Below are 23358 nucleotides of genomic sequence, written 5' to 3'. Positions count from 1 at the left end.
TTTTTGCCACTCAGTAGGCGTTCCCGCATAACTTCCGGTAAATGGTGCATTTATATAGCGCCTTTATCCAAGGCGCTTTACAGAGATTGTGCATTACATTCACCCATTCATGCGCACATTCATACACCGATGGCGGAAGAAACCATGCAAGGCACCAACCAGCACATCAGGAGCAATTAGGGGTTCAGTGTCTTGCTCAAGGACACTTCGACACCAACTCTGGGGGAGCCCGGGTTCAAACTGGCAACCTTGCAGTTACCATCCAGCCACTCTACCCGTGAGCCACCGCCGCCCCATCATCCGGGTATGATGATGTCATGAAGATATTCAAATTAATAACACAGGTCCTTATCTTTTCAGCAGCATAGACATGCGACGTATTTATGCAACGAACTGTCAGAAAAATCTGCCGACATTTATAAAAGATGTTGATAAGCTCTGAGGCATACAGCGTTGATCCTTGGAATTAACCATTTTGAATGTCTTAATACTGGTTCTCGATTCCCAATTTCCCACCCGTATCCAAAACTGATATCAAAACATTTATTCCAAATAAGATTAGCAACATATATGAGCACAGTGTACAGTATGTTGTATTGAAAAACTATCAACATACTGGGTTACAGTAGACTGGAGTTTCAATTCTCTCAGTGAGTTCAGACACAGTTGAGCCTGTTTTATACTTCATCATGGTGTTACATGCTGACAATAGATGATCCACAAGCTCACATCTACATCTAGTACATGATCAGGGCCCACAAATTTTGAAAGCATTCACGGCACACCCATCTAACCACTTAACACTTTGGTGGGTCACATAGGTGGGCTGGGTGCATTTTTAGGGCATGTTAATTTTAATGATCAATCAATCGATTTGTGTTCTTCCTTGGATCAATCAATGAAACTAACATTTTTACATGAATTGTTCATGTTATATTATCAACAATCCTGGAACCATCTGCAAAAAAAGGGAGAAAACAGCACCCTGTTTTCCTTTGAATTTGCCTCTGGGGGCGGCGCCAAACAATGTGGATAGTTTTTCTCCGCCTTAGGCCCTCCTCTTTTGGTCGGGCGCCTATGTTTTCATTCCCACTAACAACAATGTTGTTCTCATTTTCCAAGCTTTTTCACATAGACATAACTGTTCAATATGAAGTCCATCAACAGCGGGTTTGTGGTTTAACTCCGTGGTCAGCGTTGCTGCCGCCTCTTGCGGTGCTGCCGGCGGCCCTGTTCCTGAAAGGGACCCGCTGGAGGGTCGGGCGTCACTAACCCGTCGGTCATCCTCTGGTACACCAGGCTGGAGTCAGACGCCACCGCACACAACAGCATGGGAGGTCCTCTGTCCAGCACTTGCCGTATACTGTGGGTTGGAGAGGTGGTTGGACAAGTGGTTGCAGATGATGACTATGAACATATCGTTGCTGTCAGGCAGAAACCTCTCCTCTCCATATTCAAACTGTTTTGTGTATTTTTGTAAATGAATCAATGCCCGTACTTGATCATACTACAGCGTCACACAAAAGCATCAATAGTAGAAAATCTACAAGCTCGAAACTTTTTTTACATTTTGAATCCTGAAAAGTGAAAAGTAATAGTTTCGGACATAATGAGATTTCCACCCAACAGTGATGATAAATATTTTACTAGGAGACCAGATATTGTCTAGATATTGTTAATGTTGTGATATGGCATACGTGTTGTAATTTTCTGGTTTTAAAGACAGCATACAGTAAACTTAGTAAAGTGATGTCATGTTCTGATCTTACATGACTGTTGTAGCTGCTCTATCATTTCCCTTAGATAATATAGCCGCTATACATTACCGATTTATCAATTTATTATTTTGTGGAAGCACGAATAATCGTTCCACATGATAAACATTGAAGTATGTGGTCAGACAATTTCTCACCTTCCGTGGCTCAGAGGTGTGTGAACAGGCAGAGGCAGAACAGTTTGGACGGCAGCACCATCCTTCTCCCTGCCTTCCAACATCACCAGCTGGAGGACAGGACATTTAATGCCAGAGACATCTGTCCACCGACGCACTGCCATCAACACAGGACGCACACAGGGGAAAAAAGCCTTCGTTAATTCAACTCTATAGTGTACACTACGAACGGAAACCAAATAATAATAAGAGTACCCAAAGATGCTTTAAATGAACCAGTTCCATTTGTACACTCTTCGGAGTTAACACTGTGATTTTACTGTGCAGGGACTGAAATCCAGCGTGTGTGTGTGTGTGCGTGCGCATGCATAAGTGTGTGGTAGCTCCAAAACCAATGTGTTATGTAGGTTTGTTAGGCAAGACTGTGAGACACTCAGGGCTGTATTTTGCGTGTCTTAAGTACCAGGTCTTATTCCCTAACTTGAGTAAACTAAAGACCTGGAGGCGTGATCAATGCTCTTTGGCCACTCAGAATAGCCAAATGGCATTGATCACTCCTCCAGGTCTTTAGTTTACTCAAGTTAGGTAATAAGACCTGGTACTTAAGACACGCAAAATACAGCCCTCAATGTCTATGTGAAAGAGTGAACATCAGTCTGCTTACAAACCGTTGGTGATTTCTATAATAACGTGGAAATTTGGAACTCCCAAGGGAGGAATTTTGAACTGAACTCCCAAGGGAGGAAGTTTGAACTGAAAATGGCTGGGTCGTATCTAGCTACTGATGTTAGTTTCTTTTTAGTGGGTCTCAAGAATGATGAGAGTCCTTGGCTTGTGCTGCATGTTTGAATGAGATTGGGGGCTATATCATCGTTAAATCAGTGGTTCTCAAACTTCATGTCAAGGACCCCCAAATTAAGGTACAGTAATTGGCTGCAGACCCCCATCTGAAAATATGTACAAAGATTAGTTGTTAAAATGTTTCAAAATAATATTCAAATTTTCTCAAGCTTGTTTGAAAAAAAAAAAAGCATATAGGTCGATGTAATTAGGGTAAAAGTAGTTAAACCGATGTTGATGCTAGATATGCCCTCATGGACCGCTAAGTGTACCCCAGACCCCACTTTGAGAACCCCTTGCATTCAACTACCGTCCAACTCACCCTCAACCAGATCCATGTAAACAAGGAAAGCTGCATGAACCTGAGAAGAGTCCTCCACCTCTAGATTCATCATGTGCAGGTACTGAAACCAAAATATGAATAAATAATGCTTCATTATGAACTGTACATCAATTATCAATCACTCATTCACGCCAAAATGTCACCATGCACTTTCTTTTGCACTTTACCATCGGGTGCTGTAACATCCAGTTAGGAGGTAAAGGTTTCTCTGCCACATCCACGTCTGCGTTAGCTGACATTTTGCACACGCTAAACATGTAATGAATCAGATGAATATTTAATGTAAATCAGACTAATGAGCTCAAAAAGCACACTATGCTGTTAGACATGTGTGCGGTTGTTTGTTTTCATTGGTTCTTCGGTGTGCGACATTATAAATGGTCCGGGTAGAAAATGTTACCGCTGCAGTACAATCTACTACAGTCTAACCCTTATATACTCTCAGGTCTAACCTCCCGTTTTTGTGTACCACTACTGTTCAATGTTCACATCTGGTTCAGAGCCCGTCCGTCTACTGACAGTGACACTGTTATGATAATTCCCACGCACACATACATGCACGAACACAGAGCGTTTCCGTATCCGTTCTAAACCGGACCTGATACCGAACCGGATTATTACATGGGGAAATAATTTCCATCTCTAAACTATAGTTATTATTCTGTAGGGCTCTGCGGCTGGATGCTTGTCACGATGACGAAGCCATTCGTCTATATATCCATATATGGAGTTTGATATTATTGACCTTAGTAACCTGATGTCAACACTAGATGATATTAATTCAGAATTAATTAATTAATTCACTCAAATAAACAAAATAAATAGCACAAAATGTGCTTAATAAATTGGAATATGTGGAGCTATGGGTGGTAGCGGGCGGCCGGCCGGCCGGGTTGGTTGGTTGGTTGGGTGGACCGTGGTACCACCACGGTCCAGGTGGTGTACACCACCTGTCCTGTCCACATCACAACAGCCCACCTCCACATGCCACCTCCATGCGGGCATATTCATTCATGCTCTCTCTCCACTGCTCTGCAGTGTGTGAACACTGAACAGAAATAAAAGCAACCTCTGTTGGAGATAATAGGCTACATTATGCCTTTGGGATTCGTGGGATTGCGACTGCTTTCAGTCATTCTGACAGGGGTACTCCTCCTCCGGGACACCTGCACAGAACAACTGCCTATCGATCCCCAGGAGTCTGAGGAAGGAGCCAGATTGGAATCATCGCTGCTGAAGCCTAAAGTACTGATCAGCATCGTGGCTCGCAATGCAGAGCACAGCCTGCCATATTTCCTAGGATGTATTGACAGATTGGACTACCCCAAGGATCGCATTGCCGTCTGGTAAATCAGTGTCTGCACGATTGGTTCATTAAATACTTAATGAAATTCTTTAATTAATGCTAGCCAATGACATCTGAATATCCCATAGGATCATCAGGATGGGTCTATTTAATATACTATAATGACATAAGCCATCTATCTATCTATCTATCTATCTATCTATCTATCTATCTATCTATCTATCTATCTATCTACCGGTATCTAAGTAGGCGTGCATGTACAGTATGCATTCTCAATTTCTGCATTGCAACCTTTTTGTTTGCATGCTGTTGCATGGCTGTCCCATAGAAACTATATATGGGCTATAGTAAAATATTTATATTATATTATATTATATTATTATTTATTATTATTATTATTTACAGATAACATAGAAATCCAACAACTTTATTTTTATTTATTGCAATATTATAATACTACAAGCTCTATAATATAAAACTGCAATATTACATTAACCTCTAACTAACCTCTCTTGTCATACACACAGTAAATGCTGAGTGTTCATTTAACTCTCAGAGAGTCAATGCACACTTAGGATTTTACTGGCAAGTGAGAAAAGTAAACACTCCTCCTGGAGCAGAAACTGGGGGGAATTTTTGGGTGATCCGTACTTGATATAACATGCCATTTCAAAGTTGAAATAAAGCATAGCATGGCTGTCGGGTGGGCTTATCTCGATTAACTTTTTTTCTTATTTTTTTGTAAATGAATGCCCTACTTGATAATACTACAGCATCGCACAAAACCATCGAAAGTAGCAGATCCACAAGATCCATGCATGAAGCGATGTGTTTTGAGCCGCTGCTTTTGCTGTTTTTGAATTTGAATCCTGAAAAGTAACAGTTTTGGACATTTCCACCCGACAGAGACGATATTAAAAAAAGTAAAGCATCATTTGATTGCCTTGAATAGTAATATGTATTAGAGAATACCAGCATTACAACACTGTGATTAGTGCTACTGATATTTTGTCTTACTAGTGTAGTCTTATACATTGTACACATCATACAGTATAGCCTCTATCTGTAGAGACGAAAAATATTTATAAAACCAAATCAAAGAAAATGTATTCACAGCCTCACAGGCAATACTTTTCAAAAACAAATAAAACAGACAACCACTTCAACCCCAGCATCTAGTGCAATGTGTTGTGAGCTTGTCCATATGATATTTTCTTTCTTCTAACAGAAGACTGCAAGACACTATAGTAACGAGCCGTCGAGCCCCAAGGGACTCCGGTCAACCATATGGGGTTTAAGTGGTTATTGGGAAGGATAAATGTATCACTATGATCCATAGTTTGAGAAGCTCTGCTCTAATGTGTCCCCTCAGGGCAGCATGTGACCACAATGTGGATAACAGCACAGCCATGCTTCAAGAGTGGCTCCGCAGAGTTCAACACCGGTACCATTCTGTGGAGTGGAGACCCATGGAGCAACCAAGGTGAGCACACATTTGTTGACTCTGAGTTAAATTACGGTGATATTTGGGGAGAACATTAGCCAAAAAGCCAAAGTAGATCTGCAATTTTTGACAAAGATATTTGATGTAGAAGAAAAAAGCTGTCAAGCCCAGGAGAAAAGATAGAGCATAATTTATTAAATTAACTTTTTTATTACATTTTTCATCATCAATCAATTTTGTTCAATTAACGGTTGCCCCCCTAGTTAAACAAAAGAAAAGAAAAAAAATGATTAGTAGGCCTATTTCAGACATGAATGAGTGAAATGTGATACAGACACCAGAAAACGCATTTCTTAGATAATCACAAAGATTAACTGAGTAACAGTCAAAATGACATTTTCCTCTCCTCTTTGAAAACACTCTTTCATTAAAGTGATTAGACTCAATTATATCTGAATGGTTATTTAATTATGTCAACTCTCTCTCTCTCTCTCTCTCTCTCTCGTTCCCTCCTTTAGCTCCTATGCAGATGAACAAGGGCCGAAGCACTGGCCTGATTCTCGGTTCGCCCATGTGATGAAGTTAAAGCAGGCAGCCCTCAGAGCAGCCAGAACACTCTGGGCTGACTACATACTGGTAACATACTGCACTGATTGATTGATTGATTGATTGATTGATTGATTGATTGATTGATTGATTGATTGAAAATTGAAAACAGTTTGCAGAATGGGTACAGTTCAAGAAAAAACTGCTAAGAGGATAAAACCAGATAATGCAATAAGACTTGTTTACATAAGGGTCCTCCATTTTCAATTAATCAGAACATTTAACCCATTCTGGGTGGGAACCCCTTTTGGTGTTCTAACCCTTCTGGACGGTAACTCCTCTTGGGGTTCTGTACAGTATGTACAGTATTCAAAAATTAAAAAACTTTGATGCTGCTATATATATATTTGAAGTTTTTCAGAAAGTCAGGATTTAGACCTCAGTCCAAAATGGGTTGACATTGACATACCTTTACTCCACTGCATGACACCTCTCAGTTTACACAATGCTGTACTCCCTCCAACTGTATATATACTCTAACCATTTTCAATGTTTTTTTATAATATTTTTGACACTTGCTTTGACAATGTAAATGTATGTTTCTCATGCCAATAAAGCTCATTTGAATTGAATTGCATGACCCTGAGGCTGAATACACCTCTCTCTTTGTGTCTCTCTTGTTTCCAGTTTGTAGATAGTGATAACTTGCTGACAAATCGCTGGGTGCTGACAGACTTGATAGCAGAGAACCTGACCATGGTGGCACCCATGTTGGAGTCCAGAGTTCTCTATTCTAACTTCTGGTGTGGCATGACTGCTCAGGTACACTCATCCTGCTCAGTTTAAATGTGGTATAATTTAGATGTTTTTTATGGTTAAATAGGTATATATTCCTATTGTAATCATCGCTATATAGAAAATTCCCTTTGGGCTAGTGGATACGGTGTTGGCTTTCCATGTGGGAGACCCGGGTTCATGTCCCGGGCGGAGGTCAAAAGGGGGGTGAGTAGCAGAGTGACTAACGACCTCAGCCTGATGACCTAAAAGCCTAATATCTCTCCCGGGTTATAGGGAATTTCCTTTAGTCTAGCGCAGTGGAAACGTTTTAGTAGAGTCCCAAAAGAGGCACGCAAACAAAGAAGTCTACCAGACATCCACATGGGTTAAAGTTCTCAGTCCCCACGACTGTGTCCTGAACCAAAAATACTATAGTAGTCACTATGAGTGGCAGTTGGGGCAAACACTCTCCCCACAACATGATTCACATTCATTCTGTGCCTATCGCGGATTCGTGGTACATAACTCGGACACCACTGAGTCGGCTCAAGCGAACTTTGCAATGTTCGGCGAGGCGACTCATTCGCTTTAGCTCACTCGGCGGTGCCTCTCGTGGTTCAAGTTCACTAGAGATGTTGTGCCTCTGTCTAAAACTACTTTATCTGCAGAATAAATTGTGGCATAAGCAGGATTTGAACCAAGGAGGTGTGGGTTGGGAGTCTAATGATTAGCGAGGCAAGCCACTAAGGCCAGTGCTGAGATAGGCGTTCGGTCTGTATTAGAATGTGACAATGTCTCAACTTCTATCCACACTTTTCCTGGGCTGTGTGTGTTGCTGTCGATTTGATCCAATGAAAGCCAATGAAACTGGTCAGATGACATCCAATGAAATCAACAGGAACTGGAGCACACACAGCCCAGGAAAAGTGTGGATAAAACACATGGGGAAGCGGGGAAGCATATATTTCTGTCAGCGCTCTGCAAAAGATTCTCCCGGGGCCATGCTGGCATTGTCTAAAAAGTGCTGGAATTTGGCAGAAGCGGGAAAATGCTTCTGGTTAGACACTGTCTGCCTTCGGTCGTGACCAGGCTTTTCTCTTCGCAGTAGGCTAGTGAAAAATATTATAAAATTAATACTTGTGTTTTAACCCTTTTCTTATGATAAAATATCACTTACACTACCTTTAACATGTGAGCCTCACAGTAATGGCTCTGTTGACAAATCTCTCTGAATCTTCACACCTCCACAATAGGGTTACTACAAACGCACCCCAGAGTACGTGCCCATCCGCAGGTGGCAGCGCCAGGGCTGCTTCGCCGTGCCCATGGTGCACTCCACCGTCCTACTGGACCTGCGGCGGAGTGCCAGCCGAGCGCTGGCCTTTCACCCACCGCACCCCGACTACCGCTACCACCTAGACGACATCATGGCCTTCGCTTTCTCCGCACGGCAGGCAGGTCAGATCGCACGCGGCCACATCAACTGAGTGAGGAAGATAGTCACAATCCGTTGCGATGCGACACGTTGTGTGCTTGTAGATCGCCTATTTCTGGTGAGGAGATTTGGTGTAGAAGGACACAAGAGCAGCTCAAGTACAGAGCCAACTCTGGTATAGACGGTTAACATACTGTATAGACATGCTGAAATGATCCCGAGCATAATTTATATTACTGAAAATGTAATTGAAAATACCAGAAGACACTGATAATCAGAACACACTCCTTCTCAGTTTTACACCCTCCCTAGGACACATGTAACTATAGAAAGAATACAGAAAGAATGAACAAATTGTATGTCTTCAGGAATCAGCTGTTTCAATTAATGTATTGGACTTCTTCCATTTGAATGTTCTTGTCTTTCCTGTTGCCACTGCAGACGTACAGATGTATGTGTGCAACAAGGAGCATTATGGGTATTTGCCACTGCCCCTCAAAGCAGACCAATCTGTGGAGGAAGAAGAGGAGAGTTTCACCCACACCCTGACAGAGGCACTGAGTAAGCACTTTATCTGTTATTCAGTTTAAACCAGTCAATCTCAACTCTTTAATTTTAAGGTTGATCCACTTTTTATATTATATATTATATATTATTTTTGAGGGGCGCCAGCCCCTCCTATACACAGGTTTAATGTTTGGCTTTAGTTCAATGTTTGTATTGTAAACGCCATTGACAATGAAGGGAAAATTTACATCATAATGTACCTCATTATGTCATATTGTCTCTTTATTGTTAATGACATTTAATGTTTGTGTTGCCCGCACCGTTTGTTTTACATAACCATTACATCACCCAATCAACATGAGTTAGACTTTAATATATTAGCGCCCCTCACTTCACACGGGTGATTTTTAAATCTCCAATGGATCCAGTGTAGTTATTATGTAGTCCTTGTTAATGCTTTTGACTGGTTCAATTTATAAAACCCTCACACACACACTTAACCACTTTCAGTTTCAAGATTTGAAAGAAATAGCTGTAAAATCTCACAAGCATTTCATGTTGTGAGCTTGTATCTTGTACATTTTGTATACTTGTGTGTGACACTAATACTAAGTAGGGAATATACTGTATTTTCAAAAAATATAAAAAGTTGAAAAAGGGGGATATGATGTTTCTGCCTGACAGAAATTATTTTATGTTCATGATTTGGTCCGATAGGATATGGGTTGTCATAATGTTCCAATATTCAACGCTAACAACACGATGAAATAGTTAATCGCTATTAGTTGTATGACAATTAATTGTCAACAACCCTCCCAGGACCCAGGGTGGATTTGCTTATTTTATTTTTTTGATCTTTAGTTGTGTTAGTTTTAAGTTGTGTATGTTATTGTGTGTATCTTGTTTTTGTTCATTGTTTTATTCATGGTGCATCTATGCATACTACATAATTGTACTGTTTCTGTGATATGAATAAAAACAATTGATAACAAAAAAACAAAAATATCATGATGTGACAGACCCAAGAGGAAGAAACCTATTGTTGTTGGTGACCCGATGACCTGTCCTCCTGGCGTCGGGAGCCACCATCTGGGCTGAATTATTTTGGATTAAGTGTATCTCCTGAACCCGTAACCCCTTAAACCCTAGACTAGAGTCCCTTCTTAGCTGCGTAAACATCTGCCAAAAATAGCAGATCTGCAAGTTCACAACGTGTCGTGCTTTTATGAGCTTGTAGATCTGCTATTTTTGGCTGTGCAAGTAGGTTGTAGGTTTGAGTCCCGGGAAGACCAGATTCTTTTTTGGGTCTCAAGCTGAGTGTGGGAACCTCTGCACTATTGTGTGCATTATTTCTGCCTCTACCTCTCCATGACATTATGCTCATTTCTCCTTTCCATTGCTAAATGCTCTTTTTATGTGCTTCGCTGCTTCCTGTCTCTGCGGTCTGCGTCTCTGTACGAAGACATGTGGTTCTTTTCACTCTCACAGCAGTGACAGAATTCTCACGTCTCTGTCAGCGCCTACGCCCTCACTGTCTTTTGAAGTCCACCACAGTACGTGAGAGAAATGCTCAAGGACTTCTTAAAGGCCTGATACTAGGGCAGCTGCAACTATCTATTTTTCCCCCTCCAAATTGATGATTTCATTAACATTGATTTAGAGCGAGAGAGACTTGCAGACACACAAACACACTTATTTCATGGAATATGCTCATATCTGGCAAAGAACATTTCCATTGATAAGCCGGCGGACATCCTTTTTTTTGTAATGTTGGATATCAATGTACTTCTCACTGTATCCGAGTTGACATGACTTGATGTGATACAGACTTGCCATTTTTTTGCAGTTGACTACGCCATGGAGCCCTCTCGCTATGTGCACCACAGACCCAAAGAGCTGGCAAAGATGGGATTTGATGAGGTAACAGGAATTCCTGAAAAAGCTGGTCCTCAAGCTACGTTAAGTGAAGTGGTGATAAGGGGGAATTTGGAGTTTTGATTGGCAGGTAGCTGAGCGGTTAAAAAACCCTCTTCTTTCTCCTCTCCACTTCCAGATCTTTCTGATTAATTTGAAACGGCGTTGGGACCGCAGGGAGAGAATGCTGAGCAGCCTGGCTGTCCTGGGCATACACATTACGCTGACAGAGGCCGTGGATGGCAAGTATGGCATGACAGACAAACCTGTTACCTTAACACAGTAGTTCTCAAACCCTAGGACCCCCAAATTGATCTATGTTTTTAAATTTGAGTCCTGAAAAGTAACAGTTTTTGAACATAGACAATATGTATGCACGATATATATATAATCAATTATTATTATTTATTTATTTATTTTAAAGTTGAAGCTCTATAGAACCTTTTTTTTCTCTGGTCACTTTTTATTTTTCATCACATCCAATGTTACTGTTTATCCTGTATCCTATATGAGTTCTCTCTCCTGATTGGATGCATTTGGTATCCACCAACGTTATCGTACATTCGCAATTGAATGTCAGTCGGCCGGTTGGTCAATGGCAGACAGAGTAGTTGTCTGTTCGAGTGACTGTTCATTCTAGCCAGGATGATTATTCATGGCCTGAGGCATGGAGACCATTGCTGGGCAGAACAATTGGCTGACTCAACAAGTTTATGACTAGAAAATTGACTTTTGTTCTTTGCAGAGCCTTGAACTCTTCCCAGCTGCAGGCGATGGGCATTGACATGCTGCCTGGATACAAAGACCCATATTCAGGCCGTGTCCTGACCAGAGGAGAGATCGGCTGCTTTCTCAGTCATTATAACGTCTGGAAACAGGTGCCAATCTAAAACCTCTTTTCAATAAGATCTATATCTTGAACCATTTCTTATCCTATCGTCGCTGTCTGGTGGAAACCTCATTATGTCCAAAACTGATACTTTCAAATTCAAATTCAAAAGTAGAAAAAGTAGCAAGTGCGTTTTGGGCGTGTGGATCTGCTACTTTTTATGCTTTTGTGTGACACATGATCAAGTAGGACATTCATTTACAAAAAAAGAAAGAAAGGGAGAAATATGGAGATAAGAGGTCTCTGTCTGACAGCAACATTATGTTTGCTTAACTGTCATAACTTTACTTCAATGCAGCAAAACAGGGGGGTGTTACCTTTTTATGTTAAAAATCAATGGAGAGTGTGTGAGCCTAGTGGTGTGTCTCCCCCTAGGTGGTGAAGCAGGAACTGCAGCAGGTGCTGGTGCTGGAGGACGATGTGAGGTTTGAACCCAGGTTTCGTAGCAGACTGGCGGCCATCATGAACGACGTGCGGAGCACACACCTGGACTGGGACCTCATGTGAGATTTATTTCCTTCCCTTTAGTGGTGTAGTTCAGTTCAGGGGTCTTCAACAGGCGGTCCGTGGCCCCTAGGGCGTTGTGAGCTTGTCGATCGGCCACCAGTTTGAGGGGTTTAAGTGGTAAATGTCTGAAAATACACATTGGCGGTAATTCAACATACTGTATTAATAGAACAGATCATGTGTAAACAAGCACAACACTGTTGACAGTTGTTGACAGTCAAACAAGTCTATGAAGCCATCCATAAAATCTATGAAAAAGTGTAAGCTATGTGTGTGTAGGTCTCTCATTTACCTGTTAATCTTACATTATTTATGATCTTTCTCTTTTTGTTTACTGTCTCTCTCTTTGTGTGACTCTCTCTCTCTCTCTCCCCCTCTCTCACACACACACACACACACACACACACACACACACACACACACACACACACACACACACACACACACACACACACACACACACACAGTTATGTTGGCCGTAAGCGGCTGCAGGTGAAGGAACCAGAGCTCCGGGTGGAGGGCATCAGTGAGCTGGTGCACCCAGACTACTCCTACTGGACTCTGGGATATGCCCTGTCTCTGCAGGGAGCCCGCAGGCTCCTTGAAGCCCAGCCCCTGAGCAAGATGCTCCCCGTCGACGAGTTTCTACCCATCATGTTCAACAAGCATCCCAAGTGAGTTCCTACAATTATCAACTGGACTGATATGAGCATCCTTCAAAACGTACTGGGAAGAAATAAGCAATCAAGAAACAAATTTTATTTGCACATCATCGGATTTGTATAAGGCGTTGTTCAGTATTTCAGTGGTCCCAACCTTTTTTTTCCTCTGACATCTGACAATGTTTTTAAGACATGATGACTAACCAGTTAAGCCCTATATACTTCTTCACGTACAATAAGAAAAATATCTGTTCTATAAGCTACAAACTATTTGTATCACCACACATTGGCGATAAGTTGGAATAATATTACGAGTGGATGAATGCAAGTTATGTTTTTGTGCATGTTTAAATGTACTACCTCCAAACAGGCAAGGCTTCGACCCCGCCCCCTGTGATCTTTGGCACCACCCTAAAGGGGGGCCTGGACCACCAGGTCCGTCTGGACCCAGTGCACTATTTCATGACTTGCTCACATGTCCAACACCGTGTTCCCCTCAGGGAGGACTACAAAAATTACTTACATGTCCAACACCGTGTTCCCCTCAGGGAGGACTACAAACATTACTTCCAACGGCAGAACCTGAAGGCGTTCTCCGTGGAGCCTCTCCTGCTCTTCCCCACCCACTACACCGGCGAGCCGGGCTACGTCAGCGACACGGAGACCTCCGCCATCTGGGACGACGAGGCCTCGCTCACTGACTGGGACAGGGGTGGAGCCACGCACCACCGGAGCAAGCAGGACAGCCAGGAGGAGGCGGAGCATCAAAAAGACAGGCCCATCACTCCTCCTCGCTCTGCCCACCATGGAGATGTGCCCCGCACCGTCCCCCTTTCCTCCAGCAGGGGCAGCAGAGATGAACTCTGAATGCTGTCGATGTTGGATTACCGGTATATGCTGTATGTAGGGGAGAAACCTCTTGTCTCCATATTTGAACTTTTTTGGGGGGGGGGGGGGTTTCTTCGTAAATTGGCACCCTATTTGATACTAGTGTCAGCGTCTCATTTCGAGCTTGTAGATCTGCTACTTTTGATATTTTTGAATTTGAATCAGGAAAATGAACGGTTTGACACATTAGGTTTCCACCCGACAGTGACATCAGTGTTCATTGAGTCACTCACAAGTGAATATCCCTTTTTTGTTTTACATTTTAAAATTCGTTTTAAAAAAAAAGAAACAAAATTACATATACCGTATTGTACCAAATATAAGCAGACTCCGATTATAAGACGACCCCCATTTTTCAAGACTCATCATGAAATGCCCAAAATAGGGACACATAGTTAACGACAGAATGGCGTTATGCAATAAGAAAATAAAACAAGTTTGAGCTTCACCAGAGATGAGAACTCACTACCCTGCGGTTGGGTATTCTGTCAAGGTGTGACATTGTTGGCTGTAATGTAAATTAAACTCCATGGTATTATTCAGTAAGTGTTGTACCTGGAAAAAGGACAAAGCAATCAATCACCTTGATTTTATGACTGTTTTATTTTTTAAAAAGCACTGGTTTTCTTATCAAGCAAACAATGGAACCATTTAATATTTGTAGCGTTCCATATCACAAAATAATGAGTTATGAAAGGAATAATTAAACCACACAAATGATAAATTGTAATAAATTAATCTGCGTAACAAAAAAAGGACATGTTGCTTGTACTTCGGTGACGCACAGGGAATAGTGATATTCCAGCGCTCAACTCTTAAGACGCCTGAGAAAGATAAATATTTAAAACGGCACATTGCAGCAAGTATTAAATTAGTTCCACAGTTCCTCCTACTGGCATTAACCATAGCTCTGATAAGAGGATTCAAAACAAATCCATTATTATTAATGTAAAAATTAGGCATCAATTTAAAAACATTTCTTCTGTACAATGTGCATATCTGAATTAGTGTGGTGAGGGTTGATCGTTTTGTTTCCAAGAATCTGGCAGTGCAGAAAGAAAATTAAATTTTGGATAATGCCTTTTCAGCTCAAGCTAGAATTCATGGTACATAAACATTATTTGGACTGACATCTTTTTTTTTTTATACCTAGGTCCGAAGTGGACGGACAACCCACAGGTGTCGTCACACTACATTTAGTTTTAGTCCTCAGTGTCTTGAACCCTTAAAACAGTGAGCCATTGTAAAAGAGATGACACATGTTGCTAATGAGTCTACCACTTGGCAAAACCCCCACGCCGGGCTTTGATTTAGTTTTTTAGAGGGGCTGTTACCACAGGATTCATCCAGTGGAGACTAGGCATTTGCATCAGCCTCCTCAACAACCCCCCCCCCCCCCCCCCCCATACACACACAGGGGGCGGAAATTCAGATGTGCCGCTCCACAGGTGGCCAATGGAGCAGCATGTAAATGAGGCCATGGGTCTATGCAAGATGCCAGCACTGCTCCGACAGACAAATAGTAAACAACAGAATACAGTAAAGAAAAAAGGCTGGACTAACAAGTGTAGATTTAGCAAAAAAAAGGGGAAAATGAAGAACATACAACACAGAAAGATTTCTCAAATCCAAGGCTCAAAGGCTTTAGAAGGTTATCTAAAGGGAGGGGCTGGATGGATGTTATATGGACACCACTGCAGCTCTGACAGCTTACAGAGGGAAGACGATATTCCACAAAATGGATGAGGTAAAGTATTATTGTGTGAGTTTGTGTGTGATACTAAAGCGTTGACAAGATAAGTATCTGAGTGAGGAAACACTTCCTTCAGCAAAATGAGATCCAAGGAAGGGAAGATGTTCCTTTTGCAGTTATACAGTCCATGAGTTTGTTCCAGGTAGCTGCCAGCAGCTATCGGCAATTATTATCAACAGATCCAACCTTTATGAAAATCAAATGTGTATACATGTACAATGTGCACATTAAAATCCTCTGTCAATAACCCCAAAGTGTGGAACCAAATGGACCCATGACACTTAGGATTTTAGTGTGTACAAATTGCAAAGCATTGCATTACAGTGAGTATACAATTATACATCCCATACAGCGATTCAATGAAATAAGAAAAAAACAAAACTGTTATCTGTTGGTCTGAGATACAAAAGAGGAAGACGTTAGCATGACGCCATTCAATCTTAACGTGGAAGAAACAATTTGTACAGATCTAGGAAAGCACCAAATGAAAGGTTCCACTTTAAGTAAACAAAAAGGGTAGTGACACACAATCAACTACAGTGAAAATGTAGAGATTGGCCTGAGTGACTAAACACAAAAGAAAATCAACTCCAAATTAAATACACAACCAAATCTTTTACCACGCATCCTAAAGCATTTATACAAAGGCAGTCAGTTTTTTTTTTTTACTAACCATTGGTTAATGAGATAGACATTATCAAAATTCCACAGTGCTTGCTTGCAGAAGTAGAATAACATTGCAAGCTATCACACATATTTAACCACATTTCTTTTAAAACAACACCTATAAGAAAAAGTGCCATATTGCATATGGGTATCTGTAACGTGCCCACGACGGGGGCACGTAGCTGTGGAAATGATTAAGCTGTAAACATGGTTTAAAGTAGGTATGACATTAGGTTAAGGCTTTGAGTTAAGCCAGATTTATACTTTGTCATACGATGGTGTTGCAAGCCGAAAAATAGCTCACGGCATGTCATATGACGGAGTATAAATTAAGCATTACCTGAAGTATTGATCACTGAGATAAAGATTTAACGTATCCATTAATTGGACAAACGGCAACAACAAACAATAAGCTTCTCTCCATATAACCAGGTCTAGTTAGATGCATCTAATTCGAACAGACTGCTCACAGTCAAATACTCAAGTTAATTAAACTCTGGGAGTGTACAAGTGGACCTGTAAGTATTTTGCTGTGAAATAACTGAAATTCTTTAGGCTTGCTTAATTAGGTTCCAACTTGCATGCATCCTTTTTTGTTTTTAGAAGATCATGGATACCTGGATATAATTCTTTAATTTCTACATCTTTTACATTAATTTGCAAAACTTCACTCCTACAGGATGAGAAGCAACAGTCTTCTTTTGTATACACGCAATATGGCATTTTCTATTCTAACCTAGACCAGAAAATGCTAAAATTATTATGGGAAACGCTATAAACGTGTCATAAATTCAGTGCCAAATACTGCGGCACCTCATATGATGCACTGAAAGCAGCAGAGTATGCATATGAAATATGTTTTACTAGTTTTGAGCCAGGTCCATATGAATATGAATCTTTTCCATATTCATGGAAGGCTAAATCAAGCTCACCTCATGTCACCGTTTCACCACTCAAATATGAGAGACCATAGCATACACGTTTTCACCCAGTTCTGTTTCTAACATAACGTAAACACATACATACACACTTGACATTCACAAGCAATGTCATCCTATCAAGCATATACTGTCACCCCCAATATAAGGACTACAATTCATCACGTATTAACTTCTGCTGCTAGTAGCATTTCAAGATATTTCTACAGTAAAAGCTTAAAGCTTATGTACATTTGCATCAGTATTAGACATAATACAACCGCGTATTATGTGTCACCATTTCATGGGTGATAAAATGATCTAGACTCGAGGAAGGTGTGCAAACTGCTAGTCTATAATTGAAGTTTGATCCACTTTTAAGCAATATGTCAAGCGTGACCTGCATAAATCAATGAGTTAAATACGAAAAAAAGAAGCAAAACATAGCCTAGTAACTAAAAACAAATGGAGTTTGCATCCTCTAAAAAACGTATTATGGAATAAACAAAGCTGCTAAAAAAAGCTTCTAGTCATTCTCCGCCTCACTATCTAACATCAAGCCCAATAACCTTTTTATGAAAAATAACCACAAGAAGGGGGAGAAAAGAAAAGAGAAAACATTTGGCTGATGCATGTGCAGTTTACAGAAATAATGACAATCCCTGCAAGTTTGTGTTTACAGTTATAGTTCTGAGAAAAGAGCCTGTATGGAGAACATGTCCACAGACACGCCACGTCATTCAACCATATGGATGGATGGAGATGAAACTACATGCCTCCAACAAGCTCCCACGTATTTCCTTGTGTGTGTGAGTGTGTGCACATACAAATGCATAACCCTCCCCAGTGATGCTAAGTCCTACTCCTAGCCAGTGGATATGATTGTAGCTGGTTACCTTGAACCCACACCACGCCAGACCCATAATGTGCTCCTACTGACCCCCAAAACACAAGCCCCGCCCCCTACTGGTGCATCATGGTCGGGCTGGAGGCGGTGCCGTGGTTCCCGAGGGCGGGGGAGGTGCAGGCGGACTTATTGCGTCCCAGCATGGAGGGCTGGAAGTCAGGGTGGCGACGGGCGTGCTTTATCAGGTGGTCGCTGCGCATGAAGCGCTTGTCGCACAGCGGGCACAGGAAGCGCTTCTCTCCCGTGTGGGTGCGGGTGTGGCGGGCGAGCTCGTCGGAGCGGGCAAACTTCTTCTCACAGTCGGACCAGGTGCACGGGAAGGGCCTCTCGCCTGGAACCATAGCGGGGAGAGAGGCGTTAAAAAATGACTGCAATGCAACTACGCTATAATCAAATGTCAAGAAGAACAGCTTTTTCTAAAGTGTACACAGGGTGCAACTCCTTGAGACAGACATGTCTGTTGATAATAACTAATTTGATTTACAGCATTCCTATACTTTGTCTCATGGATAATAAAGACAGTGGCATTTCAATGATTTGTCCATGAGACAACTATGTGGATGATGCATATGATATCATGATGCAGCCATCATGTGTTGTGATTGGTCAGAAAAATATCATATCCGGGGGAAATACATCCGACGGATGTTCCGGACCGACAGCTGCTCTGCCTTAGGTTGTGAGCTTTTCTCTTCGCAGATGAGGCTGGGACCGAGGCTAGACAAAGCTGAGCATGTGAGGGGCGCTCTAATCATCGTACATCATCAAGAATGGTGGTCCCACTCACTTATTGGCCAAGGGTTCCCACCGACATACATTTAAGTATGTAAGCCGATTTGCTTACACATATGACGTAAATTCTTCATTCATCGTCAATAGCATTTCATATTTGTGTTCGGACAACAAACATTAAACACTATAGCATATAACTGATAATAATCTTAACTTAATAATGATTTGATGAGACAAGCACACACTGCTGGTTGCAGCATGACACTTCCTTTGAGAAATTTGGGTGCACAGAATTTTTGCAGTCATTGCAAAAAATAAATAAAAGAAAAAGGAAAAGTAAGAAAAGAGACATGAAAGGAAATCAAGCTCATTTGGACTGATGGTGTTAATATCTGAATCAGCTTGTTATTTTCACATACAAATGGAGGACAGAAATACGACTGCTGGCAGAGCAGAGGCAGAGCTAGCTTGTCCTTAAGTCGCCTCAGAGCAGAGGTGGGTGTGGTGGGGGGAGGTGTTCACACAGACAGAATCTGGAGTGGAGGATGATGCAAGCAGAATCTTACACCAAATTATAACATTATTATTAAGTATAAAGATAGTTCTCGTCTTCAATCTGACAGTGAAACCACAGGACACACAAGCCGTACGCTTAAGGCTGTGTTGTTGAACATTATAATAAAGCCAGGCCACCGCCTGCCATACTACGAGCCTTAGTGGGCGTTCCCTTGGCTTCTTTAATACCCTGATACCCAGTCAGACCGCTTTGCTGCTCTTAATCCCCTCCTGTAATGGCCTGAACCATGCAGTAGACTCCTAGTGTACACGATGAGGTGGTCAAGTACAGGGGCAATACATCACGAACCATATAAATACACATTGATAAATCACTCGATAAACGTTCAACTCAGAAACGCAACTTTGACACATGAATAAATGTCGGAAGTATTGTTGATTGATTATAGCGGATCTGGTTGATTGGTGTAGAGGCGGATATTAGAGGCTGGCTTTCAATAACCGTCTAGCTGTCGCAGGGGACCGATTCTAGACTACTATTAAGTACGTCGACGGAAAAGGAGCTTTGGTCTTGTGTTGACTTCATATGCAAATGCAGTGTGGATGTAGATGTTCGTCACCGTCCTTCACGTCCAGCCCCATTCTTTTGTTCCTTCACTTCTTTGTCAGGAGGAGAGTTTTTCTCTTTGTTGGAGCACCAGTTATTGTACCAACTCGCGGGTAAAACGCGATCAACCCACCCACACACACATCTATTGTTAGGAATACACTTTTGTAATTGAGGATAAAAGCAAAGGGTATACTTGCACAGGATTTCAGATAATGGCAAAGTTTAAGTTATGTGAAAACTTCCAACCAAAAGGAGCTGTTGCTTTTTTCCACCATGATAATAAAACATACCGAACACTAAACGTCAAACTCAATTCAGGCTACACTCCATCACACGATGGGGGTCGCTTTAATACCGACTAGAACAGACCGTCAAGCCGCGGCGACGACAACGTGTCGCATCGGCTTGGGTATATTGTGGGCAAGCGACGCCGTCTTGTGACGGGAGTAGCAGCTGTAATATAAAACGAGGCGTCAATTCACCTGTGTGGGTCCTGATGTGCGCCTTCAGGTGGGACGACTTGCCATAAACTCTGTCGCAGCCGTCGAAAGTGCACTGGTGTCGCTTGACTGGCGACCGGGGTCCCCCTCCTCCCGCGCCCCCCCACTGTCCCCCGGCGGACGGGATCGGCGTGGCGGAGGGGGTCATGGTCGGCGTGGAGGTCGAGTCAGACAACGTGGTGTAGCCGCTCTCCCCGCCGCACGAGGACGAGTTGCTGCTCTCCGAGTAGGCCGACATGGGCCGGAACTTGCTGCCGTGGAGGTCGGTGAGGATCCCGGCCACCGTCAGCATGTTGGTCCCCCCGTCCTCCTCCATGATGGTCCTCCTCAGCAACGTCTCCCGCACCTCCCTGTCCTCGTTCGACCCCATCGAGTCCCCCCCAGCGGGCTCCACCAGGAGGACGAGGCCCGGCCCAGGCTGCGTGCTAGCGGGCCTCTGGGTGGGGGCCAGCGGGGTGGGTCTGTGCAGGACGGGGCCGGTGGAGATCGACACCAGACACTCCGCGGCGAAATAATCGGAATATGCGGCGATCGACATGTTTTGTAACCTGGATTCTTCCGTTTGTTGACCGCGTTGGGTTTTTTTTAATCTCGTGTTAGACAACAAAAAGAAAGGGGGTGTTGTTTAGAATCTCGAGGAGGGGCTATACGTTCTAGTCCCGATTCAGACCTCGTTTTTAGATCAAACTCGACGATGATCCGACCCCGTTTTCCTCCTCGCTCAGTCCCCTCTCCTTCTTCACCGGCACAAAGTCATGAAAAAATCGAGTTATTAGAACAAAACTCTACGGCAAAAAGTACTTAACAAAATAAAAAATAACGTGCCGATGGATCCGGGTCCCACATGCGCGCGTGTGTGTGTTGGGAGAGAGCTTCTTCTTTTTCACATCGTCCGGACGACGGTTCAGTTCATTGTGTCTGTCGTGAAAGCCGGTCAACCCCCTACGCCCCCCCGGTACAACACGCACGACTGACGTTGCGGGATGGGCGTGGACCTCAACTGCGGGTTACGCCCACCCCCTGTAAACACGCACGAAACAGTGCTGGAAGAAGTACTCAGCTTATTTTTACGCAAGTAAAAATAGCAATACCACCCACAATGTAGAAATACTCTGTTGCAACTACTCGAGTACATTTTGAATGGCCTACAAAAATAAATGAATAGCAGAAGGATAAATCATACCTTAAGGGTTATGGGTACAGTAGCCTATATGTTTTGTAATATTCATCAAAATATACTACAAAGCCTAAATGACAAATAATTGTAGCAGAGTAAAAGTATTTATCCTATTGAGACGTAGCTAGTAGAAGAGTACAGACAGTAGCCTATTGACAAAATTGAAATACTCAAGAAAAATGAAGTGCAGACAGTAAATGTACTCAGTTACTTTCCACCACCCACTGCGCACGCACGCACGACATAAGCGCACGACTGACGTTGCGGGCTGGGCGTGGTGGACCCCAGGGGCGGGGCGGGTCGTGCACGGTGGAAAGTCGGTCGGGTAGGCATAGCAGCAGCCAGCCAGCAAGGCAGCATGCATGGGTTGTCGGGTTCATGATGGGGGAGGAGAAGAGAAGAGGCACATACAATCAGTGGTCTGGTCGAAGAGAAGTATAGGCCTAAGCTACTCCAGGTAGCTTTAACTTAAATGTAACAACAATACCACCACATGTCGAAATACACGGTTACAAGTAAAAGTCCTGCATTCAAAATGTAAGTAAAAGTATACTACTAGGCCTACACGTTTTGCGTCTCAAAATATAGCCTACTTGCAGAACCAGGCTGGCTATTTAGGTATACTACTACTCGTGTGAGTCATTTCATTAGTCTGTTATATGGCTGTCGTATCGTGCTCTGTGTCTGTTATTATCTGCCTCTTGGCGAGTTCTAGCCCTGAACATGTGAACCATGGGAGTAGACGAGTTCATTCTTGAAAAAGAGAGTTCAGCCATGTTTTTACTGGTTTAAATAAAGGTTATATAAGGGTGTCAAAATGTGGGCCATGATTAAAAAGAAGGAAAAAAATCTAAGGAATACCAGGAAATTAGCCAACCAGGAATTAGGAATACCAGGAATTATCCAACACGCTGCCGAAGCAGCCTCCCATGTGTCCACTCCAGAGGTCCACTCCAACACCTCCTCCCACCCCCAGTCCCAACAGGGCCAGCCCATGTCACGACGAACTTAGAGTATAAATTAATATATAGCCTAGCCTTCCCTAGTCTAAGGTCACGACACATGGCCCATGCCTATGTGGGTTGTGACTCGTCCTGTGGCGATATCCTTAACGCGATGGCGACAAAGAATTCAACATGAGTGAAATTATCTGGAAATATAATCAAGACGAAGAGGCAACTGAATTAGTAATGCGTAATTAGTAATTACCTGCTGTAGGATATTAGAAATTAATTCATCACCACTTAAAAAAATGGAAGCTGGTAAAGTTGGGGCTGATTTTAATGCTGCTGAATAGATTAACCTATCATATAAGGTAAAGCTGTTCAATTGTAGCTGAGTAAAAAGTATCAACTATATTAACCTCTGAGATATAGTGGAGTAAAAGTATCAAAAGTGGAAACACTCAAGTATTGTATTGTACCTGAAATTTAATTTGCAGTCAAGTACACTATTTGTTATGACTATATACTGTATTATGAATAACCATAAACCAAAATAATGTCAAAATCACTTTTCCTCAAATCAAATGGACATGCATGGACACTAGGTGTCTCTCTTTGCTCATACTCACCTATGCCAACTGTTTCTTTGTTCTTGTGCTCTCACTGTTGGTGTTGAAGTTTATGAAT

At 42.4% G+C, this 23358-nt stretch overlaps 3 protein-coding genes across 3 annotated transcripts; 1 reads left to right on the top strand and 2 right to left on the bottom strand.

The window, feature by feature from the left end:
* Window positions 1–381: 381 nt before the first annotated feature.
* Window positions 382–3377, bottom strand: tsen15 (TSEN15 tRNA splicing endonuclease subunit). Its single transcript, XM_080777954.1, has 4 exons — window positions 3242–3377; window positions 3054–3135; window positions 1913–2048; window positions 382–1363 (listed from the first exon to the last, which is right to left on the bottom strand). Exons 1-4 carry the CDS (start codon window positions 3329–3331, stop codon window positions 1192–1194), a joined length of 480 nt encoding a protein of 159 aa, XP_080634080.1. The 5' UTR covers window positions 3332–3377; the 3' UTR covers window positions 382–1191.
* Window positions 3378–5774: 2397 nt separating this feature from the next.
* Window positions 5775–13928, top strand: LOC308326133 (procollagen galactosyltransferase 2-like; the record flags this gene model as incomplete). Its single annotated transcript, XM_080778940.1, has 11 exons — window positions 5775–5863; window positions 6343–6460; window positions 7058–7192; window positions 8401–8605; window positions 9024–9143; window positions 10936–11009; window positions 11143–11249; window positions 11749–11881; window positions 12268–12395; window positions 12867–13073; window positions 13610–13928. Exons 1-11 carry the CDS (start codon window positions 5790–5792, stop codon window positions 13926–13928), a joined length of 1620 nt encoding a protein of 539 aa, XP_080635066.1. The 5' UTR covers window positions 5775–5789.
* Window positions 13929–14533: 605 nt separating this feature from the next.
* Window positions 14534–21477, bottom strand: LOC308325610 (Krueppel-like factor 9). Its single transcript, XM_080778150.1, has 2 exons — window positions 20533–21477; window positions 14534–18523 (listed from the first exon to the last, which is right to left on the bottom strand). The coding sequence occupies exons 1-2, from the start codon at window positions 21086–21088 to the stop codon at window positions 18249–18251; spliced, it is 831 nt and encodes a 276-aa protein (XP_080634276.1). The 5' UTR covers window positions 21089–21477; the 3' UTR covers window positions 14534–18248.
* Between the last annotated feature and the right edge of the window lie 1881 nt (window positions 21478–23358).

This window comes from Protomyctophum bolini (assembly GCF_963924005.1).
Source record: "Protomyctophum bolini genome assembly, chromosome: 12".
Lineage (NCBI taxonomy): Eukaryota > Metazoa > Chordata > Actinopteri > Myctophiformes > Myctophidae > Protomyctophum > Protomyctophum bolini.
The sequence above is the reverse complement of the archived record's forward strand: the minus strand, read 5'-3'. Positions and strand labels throughout refer to the sequence as shown.